The 12,049-nt window shown below is 34.3% G+C and overlaps 2 protein-coding genes across 2 annotated transcripts; one reads left to right on the top strand and one right to left on the bottom strand.

Annotated features, from left to right (window-relative positions):
• Positions 1-906: 906 nt before the first annotated feature.
• On the top strand, positions 907-4,906 carry LOC127791223 (ubiquitin-60S ribosomal protein L40). Its single transcript, XM_052321077.1, has 5 exons — positions 907-1,065; positions 1,194-1,280; positions 1,714-1,816; positions 4,405-4,471; positions 4,713-4,906. The coding sequence occupies exons 1-5, from the start codon at positions 963-965 to the stop codon at positions 4,737-4,739; spliced, it is 387 nt and encodes a 128-aa protein (XP_052177037.1). The 5' UTR covers positions 907-962; the 3' UTR covers positions 4,740-4,906.
• A 1,047-nt stretch (positions 4,907-5,953) lies between these two features.
• LOC127790472 (beta-fructofuranosidase, insoluble isoenzyme 1-like) lies at positions 5,954-10,969 on the bottom strand. Its single transcript, XM_052320000.1, is given in 7 exon segments — positions 5,954-6,274; positions 6,367-6,460; positions 6,613-6,857; positions 6,940-7,098; positions 7,190-8,049; positions 8,173-8,181; positions 10,694-10,969. Coding segments are annotated over 7 exon segments (1,761 nt in total). The 5' UTR covers positions 10,881-10,969; the 3' UTR covers positions 5,954-6,067.
• Between the last annotated feature and the right edge of the window lie 1,080 nt (positions 10,970-12,049).

Here is a 12,049-nt window from a genome sequence, read left to right as displayed (position 1 = left end):
ATGTTAGTTCGCACATCTTATGCATGGGGGGGTGATGTATGTACGAAGCGAATTAATCGAAACAGGTTTTGAATAAAATGAAGTTTAGCTGCTGGATTTGAATAATTTGGTTGGTTTCGCGACTTGTGTCGTCATGTGCCCCACGTCACATCGCTTTGCCAAATATCCGTAGGAACACAACCTTAGCTTATCTCCCTCGACACAATTCCAATTCAGATTTGGATAAAATTGGATTCATTTTCGAGTCAGAATTATTAAATTTTGGTTAATTTGATTTTGTTCTGTTCTTATGTTCAGCTTAAGTTTTTAAAAGTTTTTTTTATTTATTTCAGATTTAAAAGTTTTTAAAAATTTTGGTTAATTTGAGCGTAGTACTTTATTTATTATGTTTTGTGTTTAATTTTAAATTTTATTTTTATATTATCTCCTATTTTTATTTGTAAATATTCAAATTATTTTGTTTACCCATGTGTTCGGATATTATTTTATCTTTTACTTCAATTTAAGATATTGAACATTTAAAATGAGAAAATAACACAACAATTTTCATTGGAAGATTATTTTATAAAATATTTTTAATTAGGATAAATTACAAAAAAAAAAAAATACTTCTTAAATTTAACAAAATTATAAGAATTATTCTTAACATTTGAGAAATAATAACAAGTTGCGTAATGAGTTTTTATAAATTATTTTTTATCTTTATATATAAATTTAAATTGTCAACTTACTTTTGATTTTATGTATACATTTGTGTCTTTTTATTTATGATTTATATATTAAATGAATAGAGAAATATACCCATTGGGCCCGGGCCTGGAAGCCCAAAATTACCCAAACAAGCCCTAACGTGGAAATGAAGCCCTAAATCACCCTATAAAAGCAAATGAAAGCCACCGTCTCGACCCTGACATCCATTTTTTTTGTTTCGACAGGGAGAGTGGAGGAGCAACAGGGCAGGGATGCAGATATTCGTGAAAACCCTAACGGGTAAGACTATTACCCTAGAAGTTGAGAGCAGTGATACAATCGACAACGTCAAGGCCAAGATCCAAGACAAAGAAGGTAAATCCCCAGAATTGACTATTCTCTCCATCTCTCTTTCTGTCTCTCCTTGTTTTCTACGAACGTACATCACAGTATGATACAAGCTGTTGATGATAAAAAAATTCGTGATATGTTGTTTTTCAAAGGAATCCCACCGGACCAGCAGCGTTTGATCTTCGCCGGCAAGCAGCTCGAAGATGGCCGCACTCTTGCCGACTACAATATCCAGAAAGGTCTCTCTCTCTCTCTCTATATGTGTGTGTGTGTGTGTGTGTGTGTGTTTCTGTTCTGTTATATTACTTGCATGGATAGATGATTCCTTTGATTAATGGCCTGAACGCCTTTTTGGTTCTTATTCTGCAAATTGTTTTCTGAAACTGTGCTCTACCATGGGTTTATCGTTTTAGTCTTACAAGGCAGCGGACTAGGAAAATTGTACCAAAAGCGGCCTTCGGTTACAGGAGAGTTCCGAAGACGGGAAAGAAAAATTTTGAAATAGAAAATAGAGTTTAGACGATTTGAATTACGGTTTAAGGTTTTAAACTTCTTAATATTTACGGTTGTTGATTCGTACGGCGGTTATTTCATCTTTATCTGATAAGCGATGACCGTATTTTCTTTGCTTATGGTCTTTTTTTGTTGAATTATTTTGGTTTCTTGATTCAGAGTCGACATTACATCTTGTACTGAGGCTTAGAGGGGGGATTATAGAGCCTTCATTGATGGCTTTGGCTCGCAAATACAACCAGGACAAGATGATCTGCCGGAAGTAAGTTTCTATTTAGTATTCTATGTTTTTAATGCAGTTTATCAAAACCTAGCATGGTTACTATATCGTGTTTCTTGGGTTTGCATCTCTTTGCTCGTATAGTATTATATTTAATCGATTTCTGCATCCTGATGGTTAGGTTGATCTCTTGGAATCCTTGTAGCTTAGTAACAAGATACCACAACTCAGGAATTCCTACAAGCCATGTTGGTCTTCGTTTTAGGCTGTTATGGTCACATGTGTTTTCTCACGGTTAACTAGAAATAATCTATATGATGACTTCCAAATTTTGTTTAGATGTACTGCCCCATCATAGTGTAAATAAAGATTTGCTAATTTAATTGATTGCTACTGGCAACAAAAATTCATGCACAAATATGATTTGGATTTATATTTAATCTTAAACATCAGATTGCTTGGTTAATATTTATTTATCTACTTATTCATCACACCTTAATTCTGTAAGTTGGTTTGAAGTCATTATATTCCAAATCATTCTATGATTTTTGGCATTTTTGTTGGGCTAATTCCTTAATTATTTTTCTTCCCTTTTACTTCCACACATGAGGTCTGAACATAGGTTTAGAGGCTTGGAAATGTGTTGGATGTTAAGATCTTTATTCCTTTATTGTTGTATAGTATATACCTTGCCATATATAGTTTTTGGAGATTTGTTGATTATTGGTTCTTTTGTTGATGGGACTACTTTTTGAGCCTCTACTGCTAACAGTGTTGACGAGGCCTATGTGGTTCCCTATATTGATTCCATTCTTCAACTTTATCAGCTGAGTTCATTTTATTTGGCAGTTGATTTTCATGGGTGGTACAAAATTCTTTAGTGACAGAATTGCATATTATGTTACTTTCTTGTTTGCTTACAGTATGCCTTCTGGACCATAAATAGACATTGTAGTAAAAACAGTGTTAGGTAAATTGCCATTTGTTGATGGTGCTTTTTAGATATTGAACTTGTTAAGAAATGCTCATACATGGCATGGGTAATTAAAATGGCCTTCCAGAGAATATGGTTATAAATAAACAGTAGTAAAAACAGTGTTAGGTAATTGCCATTTATTGGATTAAAGCTGTGATTATTGTTGTTATCTCATTAGATACTGGTTTCAATCGGCATCATATATCAAATGTGTTACAGAATGCACCATTATCTAGTATGCTTATCTTGAGGTGGGTAGGTAATGAATTTTGCATTGTCAAGCTTTTGTTGAAATGCATGTAGATCTTGTTATCTTCCAGTATCCTCATTACCTATTTTTTTTTATCTGGCTGGATGCTTTATGAACACTTCTAGCTCAGTGTTTCGAAAAGCACTGAGCCAACTTAAGCTCTGAAAGCCTGTGGGGCTTAAGCGTAAAGCATAAAGCAAAGTGCTTACTCAAGCAAAGTGAAGCAGTTATAAATAAAATAAAGAATAAAAAATTTTATAAGCATAAAAAATATAACAAAAGATGAGTTGCCACTTTTCATTTATATTTTATACCCGTTTACAAGTTTATGCAACCATAGCAAAAACAACAGGGGACGTATAAATGGATACAATCTGGTCGGCTGTTGGTCTTGATGGAACTTGGAAGACAAACTGGTCTGAGCTCTCAGTTGAAAGGATTTGAATATTCTAAGGCTTTTTTTAATTTTTAATTTTTTAATTTGTTTGAGTCTTTTGTTTTTTGTAAAAGTATGGCAACAAAACTTGTTCTATTTCATCAACACGGTTTATTCGGAGGATGTTGGAAAAATAAGGAAAAAAAAATCATCCCTGATTTACAACAATCCCCAATTAATCAATCCCTGATTTATAATCAATCAACAATCCCTAATTTACAACAATTAGGAATCAATAATTAATCCCTAGTTTAGGGCAATCTTGAATCAAATGTCACCTCCAATAGCCGAGTTTTTTTTTTTTTTTAAAAAAAACAAATGTATATATGATTTATTTAGATCTTTCTATGATCTGATAATATATTTTTTCAGGTCAGGAATGCAACCACACTACTGAAATATTTAAACTAATCGAACCATTCATTATTGTTTGTTAAAAACAAAAACCTAGTGTATTTCTGAAGCACGGTTTATTGTGCTTAGGAGCACATGTAAAAGAGCAACTTAAGTGTGCTTTAATTGTGCTTAGCTAAAGTCACTGAACTTCACACAAAAAAAACCCAAGCTATTAATGTTGAAAAAGTACTTTTTAAAATACTGTGCTAGCTATTAGCGTTTTTGCCCTTGTTTGTCTGGAACAAGATTGGGTTGATTAGAATTTTGTTAAAATTTATGCAGAGGATTTGGACTGGGTAAACTTGCTATGTGATACATGGGCTTGTATGCCTCTGTTCTTGTTTTTGGGTTTCTGAACAGAAATCTATACTTCTAAAATATTGGTTGGTTTTCAAGTTTTCTTGGAATCCTGAATTGGAGTTGCTGCATTGCACACTTATATATGGTACTAGGGTTCCCTTTGCGGCCCCTTTCCTTTTATATTCAGTTTTCCTACTTGTTCCCTCCATCCACCTTTATCTTTTTTCTAGTTGTTGATGGTAATTATCTTTTACTTTCTTTTTCCTTGTCAGATGTTATGCTCGCCTCCATCCAAGGGCTGTGAACTGCCGGAAAAAGAAGTGTGGCCATAGCAATCAGGTCTCTATTCTAATATTTTGCTTATTTTATCTGTTTAATTGGTGCATTAACTATTAATATCCTTGTCATGTTTTCAAAATTTTATGTGCAACTCTTTCTTGTGTGTACTAATTAACATACATGTAAAGTTTGAACTTGGTGCGAGGGTCTGAACTAGTTGCTTCCTTGACCATCATTTTCTAAATTGTTATATGGGCTGATATTCCTTTTTTTTGGCTACTGTTTTTGTATTGTGTTGCAGCTGAGGCCAAAGAAGAAGATCAAGTGAGCACTTTCAGAGTATTGCCTTTTCTGTGTTGAGGTGGAATCTGGGCGTCATTTTCTAGACAAAGCTACTTATAATATGTTGGAACTCCTACTGTTGCATTTTGCCAAGATGAGAATGTTTTAGATGGAATGAATTTATCAATTTGAAGGATTTGGTTGTTCCACTTAGTGCCATTTTAAATTCTGTTATCATGGTTTGTGGATTTGTTGTCCAATCAAGCTTCATTTTGGAGCGGGTAATTGGTCTTTACTTGTTTTTTGTTTTTGATATTGTGGAATTTCATGGCATGTTAAATCATGGGATCACAACAGGCTCACATATTGTGCGTCTTCCGCTAGAGCTGGAGGGATGCTTTGGAGATGATTTGCTGTGGGAAGCTAAATGTTAAAAAGGGTTTTTAGCATTCGCTTTTGTTCGTCTTTTTGTTTTTCTTGGCTGAATGGATTACCCCGTGGGAGACTACTTTTGACAGCTAAAGATAAATAATCGTAAGGCTTTGGTGTCTGTTGGTGCTTAAGGGGGTCTTGTTGATGCCGCCGGAAGGTATCATATGGTTGACCAAACTCAGTGGATGACTTGGGCTTTGGGGGAACGAACACTATTTAATTGGAGGAATGCTATGAAATTTAGGATACATAGTCTGCACGGCTGAGGTTTAAGTTTAAATATGAGATAGTTTCACTGTTAAAAAAAACCTTGGAATATGCCTTGGAATTTAACATCCCTACCAAATAAACCTTCTTGTAAACTAAGGTAGACGTGTATAGCTTTTCCATGCATGCGTATTACACACGATATACCACGGCTAAATTTATATTTATATACTTGTATTTTTTTTTTTTTTTTTGTGATCATTTAAATTTTTAGCTATTTTGATTATATTCTAGTACTTAATTTTTTTTTTGCATGATAACTCAAATTCTTTGTTAAACAATAAAAAGTTTATGTTGCAATACAAAAAAAATAAAGTCAAAATATAATAATTAAATGGATTTAAAAATGTAAGTTTGGATTATTATATAAAAAAATTGAAATATAATAATTAAATTAATTACAAAATATAAATTTATAAATATAATTAAAATAACAAAAAAATCAATTAATTATATATAAAAAAAAAACGTAAGTATAAAAGTAAAAATTTAGGCTGCCATGTAGAACAATGCTCATATTTAATGAAATATACCCATAATAATAATAATAATAATCTCATAGAACCGTCACTTGGGCCAAAGAACCAACTCTGCCTCTCGTGGTTCTTATAGTTCCACACAGGAAACTTGGAAAGTTTCCCAAAATGAAAACAAAAAACAAACCCTAGCTAACTACTAGTAGAAGCGTTTGCCTTCTTTTAGCTAATTGATTACAGGTTTATCCATGCTCCAAGCATTCAAGTAGTCGATAGTAACGGCCTGGGTGCCATTGTTAAATGCATAGAGATGCGCCTTGTCCATCACTGCCAGTGTTGGGTAAACCCTTGTCGTAATGCACGTTCTTCCTCCTGCCCCAAAGCTCTCCACCACCGATTGATCAATCTGGCACACCCATAACAAACAGTTCACATTCACCCGCCATGACTCACTATGAGATTAAGACGAAGAAGAAGAATAAGAAGAAGAAGCCTCACCAAAGTCCTGAGAGACAGCTTCTTCCGATCGGTCAAATCTACGTTCACAAAACCTGCAAATGATGGCTTGTACAGCCCTTTCTCCAAAGAGGAACTGCCCACCCAACGTATTGGGGTTAGATAATAAATCCAAGACCGATGCACCGCAAAAACAGATGGGGTATGGTCAATTAACCCCTCGGACCAATGCAGTCAGCCAAATGCATCGATGACGATGTATTCAAAGAACAATAGAATTTAACAAACCTGGATGCATCAGAGCACATGAGAACCACGTGCTTGTGTTTGGCCTTGAAAACTCTGAAGAAGACAGGAGTGTACTCTTCAAGGTGCTGAGAAGCTAACGTTAGAAGCCCAAATGGGCCAACCCCACCCCGCACAGTCGAGCCCTTGAGGCTGCAAAGCTGCTGGGCATCCATCTGACCCCAGCTCGGGTCAAACGGCTCGGCCCTCTCCAAGCTCGAGAATGAAAACATGACTTCAACATCAGCCTGCACCAAAATACCTCATTATTTTCTTCTGTCTAATATTCAATGTGATTATGATACCACATCAGTAGAATAATGTACAAACCTGTGCAGCTGTGATCCCTTTAACCTCAACAACATCCCCCGTATGGATCAACTGATCCCTCAGGCGAACTTGGCCCGTTCTCAGAGTCTCTACTTCTTCAATCGGCCATTGCATCAGTTGTTTCCCGCACGTATCAAGCCAGACCTTTCTCGGAATCGCCTTTAACAAAACAAACAGACAGACAGATGTCAGCACCTAAAAAAGATAGTGAAATTATTCGCATTTAAAGGCATGTTATAGAAAATGTTACCTGAATCCCAGCCCACCCTTTACGAGTATCCTCATCTGCTGAATCAGACTCGTTGGCCCAACCCCACAAGATCCTTCTATTCTTGCCGGGATCAAAAAATGTCTTGGAAGCATAAAAATTTCCATAGTCGTATCTCAACCCAGTCCAACCATCAGTGCAAGTTTTGTCAGGGACATATTGGTCTTTTTGACAGTCATACGTTCCAAGAGTGTAGTACTCGTACCTCGTAACATCCAGGCTCACTTTTAACACGTGCTTAATGTTTCCTTCTGTCACTGAGGTATCCACCCCGTTTTCACTATCCATTGATACCGGATAAAAATCCGGGCATTCCCACATTCCCGTGTGGGCCGAAGTGTGTAGCGGGTGATGGGCCCGGGTCCATTTCAAGAAATCCTTGCTCCGATACAAGTAAGCCACCCCTCTATCCCTCCTCTTGCCACCCACCACTATCCGCCAGTGCCCGTCCTGGGTCCGCCACGCGGTGGTCGGATCTCGAAAGGCGGTCCCGTTCATGCCGATGCCCGCCAGCACCAGCGGGTTGTTATCGGGCTTGACCCATTCCCTGAGGTACGGGTCCGACAAGTTGGCAGGCACCGCGTAGTTCTGGACCTGGGTCTTTTTCCCGTCAATGACGCCAGTATAGAGTATGATGGGCTTGTTGCCGGGTAAGATTGTGGCCGACCCGGACCAACACCCGTATTGATCGAAGGGCTTTGATGGGTAGATTGCGGGCTCCAGTGAGGCCCAGTTGATCAGGTCCATGGATATTGAATGAGCCCAGACAATGTTGCCCCATACTGCGCCCTTAGGATTGTACTGGTAAAATAGATGGTAGAATCCATTGTAATACATCGGCCCTGTCCACATATTCAGCAGAAAACAATACTTTTAACTATAATAATAATAATAATAATAATAATCAGGGCTCCTTTATTGCAATGAATGTTAATAAAGGCTTCAAGATTGAAAACTCAACTCACCATTTGGATCTGTTGTTGGTATGTATCACAGGCAGGCAGGCAGGCAGGCAGCCCAAAGTTCACCGTTTGCAAAAACGAAGAGACAGAAAAAGTCAGTAAGTTGTGAGTTGACGAATATGGGAAATGGCAGCCTTTAATGCACAGTGGCAAGCAAAGATACGATGGACGTAATCAATGATCTGTACATATTGGCTTTTTATTATTATTATTTTCTCATAATCACTATGTTTTGAATTGAAAAATTCATTAGACACGTAAACCCAAAAAAAATTAAAATTAAGGAAGATTTTCAATCGGAAAGCATACTAATACCACCACCACCACCGCCTCTTGGTAGCAGAGACAGTGGAGAGAAAATTCCCAGAAACAATGTCAAAAGAATCCCAAACTCCAATCTCAAAAGAGAGAGAGCCCGAGGCCATGAAAAAGACCATCGCGAGGTTGCTCCTGGGTTTCACTTTCCAGTTTCTGGCAAGTAGTTAGCCACCTTTTTGTTGAAACCCAATTTAATGCTATTCTTTCTGCAATAAACTTAATAAGTTTTATTCTCGTTTCCTCCCTTTTTTCAGATACATCCTTTTCAAGTATAAAAATACAATAAATTTATTTGAATATAACCTCTTCAGATAAAATTGTCTTTTTTTTATCATTTCAATTATTGATGATGGAATAATTATATCATTTATCATTTTATTTACCAACAATATTTTTTTCGATCACAATTTTTAAATTTTTTTTATAAGATTAAAATTATCTTTTTGGTTTGTTAAATATTATTAAAATATCATAAAATAATATAAAACAAATCTTAAATGGGTTTCTATCTGGATACATTCCAACTATTTAGTAAAGTCCATAAAAATATGCAGTTAGTTTGTATACTATTCTTTTCTTTGACTTAATCTTTGTTCAATGTGCAAATTCATTTATACAACTAATTAATGGCCCTTGGGAAACAGAGCTAGGCAACGATGGATTTAATTAGTTAGGTGGTCACCGCCTAAAAGAGAGTTAGTTGAGTGGGGAGGAGCTCTTCACAGAGGCAGCCTCAATTCCCCTAATCAAATCTTCATTCATGCAGGTTTCTACTCGCGAATCCTAATTAGAGAACTGTTACTATCACAGCCACATTGATTAATTTATAAGGTTTTACTATCTTATTATCTCAATTAATTGCATGCTATTTATGAAATATAATGTTTCTATATGTATATACATATATATATATCAATAAATCTATTTGGATAGAATTTATTCAGATAGAATTATTTTTTTTTGTCATTTCAATTATTGATGTTAGGATAATTATATCATTTATCATTTTATTTAACAACAATACTCTTTTCAGTCACAACTTTCGAATTTTTTATAAGATTAAAATTGTCTTTTATTTTATTAAATATCATTGAAATATTATAAAACAAGCATTAAATAGCTTTCTATCTGGATAGATTGTAGTCATTTAGGAAAGTCCTATATATATATATATATATACTTGGAAATGGATGCATATATGGGATTTTTGCTTGTTAGGGTTACATGCAGAACAACTATAGATATGGATAAAGGATAATCTGAAGTCAAATACAGTTGGTTCTTAATTTTTATGCATGATTCATAATGAAGATATATATTATATCAGACCTAATAAGAGTAACATATTTATAGCTTTTTTTATTCAAGAAATAATATGTTTATAATATTTAAAAACAAAAAAAAAACACGTGCGTTGAGATGGATAAAACAACCCATAAAAGATCTAAGTTCAAGGAAAAATATCACATTTCGAAAACAAGAAGGACCTAAATACACAAGCTACAAGCAACTAACAAGACAAGACACATAGCAAATAATAAGAAAAAAAAAAAAACTAACAAGATAAGACAATCCTAATTGCAAAGCCACAATAAGCCAACATGCACAAGTTATTACTTAACAAAAATTAATTAAAAAAGCCAACACAAAAATTTACATATTGTTAAAAGAGATTTATGATTAATTTATATTTCTTTTTTTTTTGCCAATATTATTCAATTAAAGCAAAAAAAAAAAAATTTGATTGAATTGGCAACCAGGGATAGAGAATGGATAAGATATCTCTCTATATATGTATATGGCGATAATTACGTGCGTTGAATTCATAATATACCCATCTTTCCCATATTCATAGTGATTTGAATATCAAATTACTAGTTAGCAAAAACTTTAAAAAAATTAAAATTTAAATATATATATATAAATATATATGAGGTGAAAAAAATCAAAACGAAAAAGAAATTGCTTCTGAGAACTTAGATTTCTAGCTAACAAAGCCACACATTCTTTTCATTTTCCTTCTGAACCTTCGAAATCGTTGGCATCACCAAATGATAAGTTTGATCTCCGATCGATCATCACTCCATGAAACAAGCCACACATATTTTAACTGGCTCCGACGGATTACCAAAACATATATACAAGTCTCAATAAAATAAATAAATATATACAAACGTTATATATATATATATATGTACATACATACCATTCATCCAGTGCTTTCTGGGTTGAAAGTGAAAGCCAGTTCTGTGAATTTGCTTCACCTCGACAGCAGGAACATTCTGGTACTGCTTATAAACCTTGTGGGACGCTTCAACTTCAACGCCATTCTTGAGTATCAGACTGTAAAACACCAACCCTAATAATACCCAGAGAAACTTGGGGCCCTCCATTGAATTCAGGGGCTGAAAGAAAGAAAAGAGAAAAAGAGACAATGCAACGCAAGTGCAGGAGAACTAGGGTTTATATATATGCATGTATATCTATGGAGAGATATTGAGGGGAGAGGGTTGAGTTTGAAGCAATGGAGGACTCTGATCATGGGTTTATATAGTGAAAGAGAGAGAGAAAGCTGGAAGAGGATCAGGATCAGTTAAAACTGGATAAACTTTCACCATAACCGGGTAGTTGTTTTGATAGTTCTTAATTACTATTTCCCTTTATTATTTCCTGAGATTTATTACCTTTTAATTTTATTACTTAAAAACTTTCTCAAAACTTAAATGCTGGCTATTTTTTTTTTAAAGTTACCCATTTGATTAATTTAAATAGTTTACACGCAATTTTTTAGTGTTTTCAAAAATTATAATAAGGAGAATTTTAATTATAGATTTATATAGAGAAAGAGAGAGAAAGGAGGAAGAGGATCAGAGCTAGATAAGATTGATTAAAATTGGATAAACTGTCACCATAATCGGGACAATTGTTTTGGTAGTTCTTAATTACTATTTTTCCTTATTATCTCTTGAGATTTATTACCTTTTAGTTTTACTACTTAAAAACTTTCTCAAAACTTAAATATTGGTTATTTTTTTAAAGTTACCCATTTGATTAATTTAAATAGCTTACACGCAATTTTTTAATGTTTTCAAGAAATTATAATAATGAGGACTCTAATCATGGGTTTATATAGCGAAAGAGAGAGAGAGAGAAAAGAGGAAGAGGATCAGATATGATTGATTAAAACTAGATAAACTTTCACCATAAATGAGATAGTTGTTTCGATAGTTCTTAATTACTATTTTTCGTTATTATCTCTTGAGATTTATTACCTTTTTAGTTTTATTACTTAAGAACTTTCTCAAAACTTAAATATTGTCTATTTTTTTAAAGTTATCCATTTGATTAATTTAAATAGCTTACACGCAATTTTTTAGTGTTTTCAAAACATTATGATAAGGACAATTTTGATTATGGGTTTATATAGCAAAAGAGAGTGAGAAAGGAGGAAGAGGATCAGATAGGATCGATTAAAACTGGATAAACTTTCACCATAACTGAGGCAATTGTTTTGGTAGTTCTTAATTACTATTTTCCCTTATTATCTCTTGAGATTTATTAC

The sequence above is a fragment of the Diospyros lotus genome, chromosome 14 (assembly GCF_014633365.1).
Source record: "Diospyros lotus cultivar Yz01 chromosome 14, ASM1463336v1, whole genome shotgun sequence".
Lineage (NCBI taxonomy): Eukaryota > Viridiplantae > Streptophyta > Magnoliopsida > Ericales > Ebenaceae > Diospyros > Diospyros lotus.
This window is presented reverse-complemented; position numbering and strand designations above follow the sequence as displayed.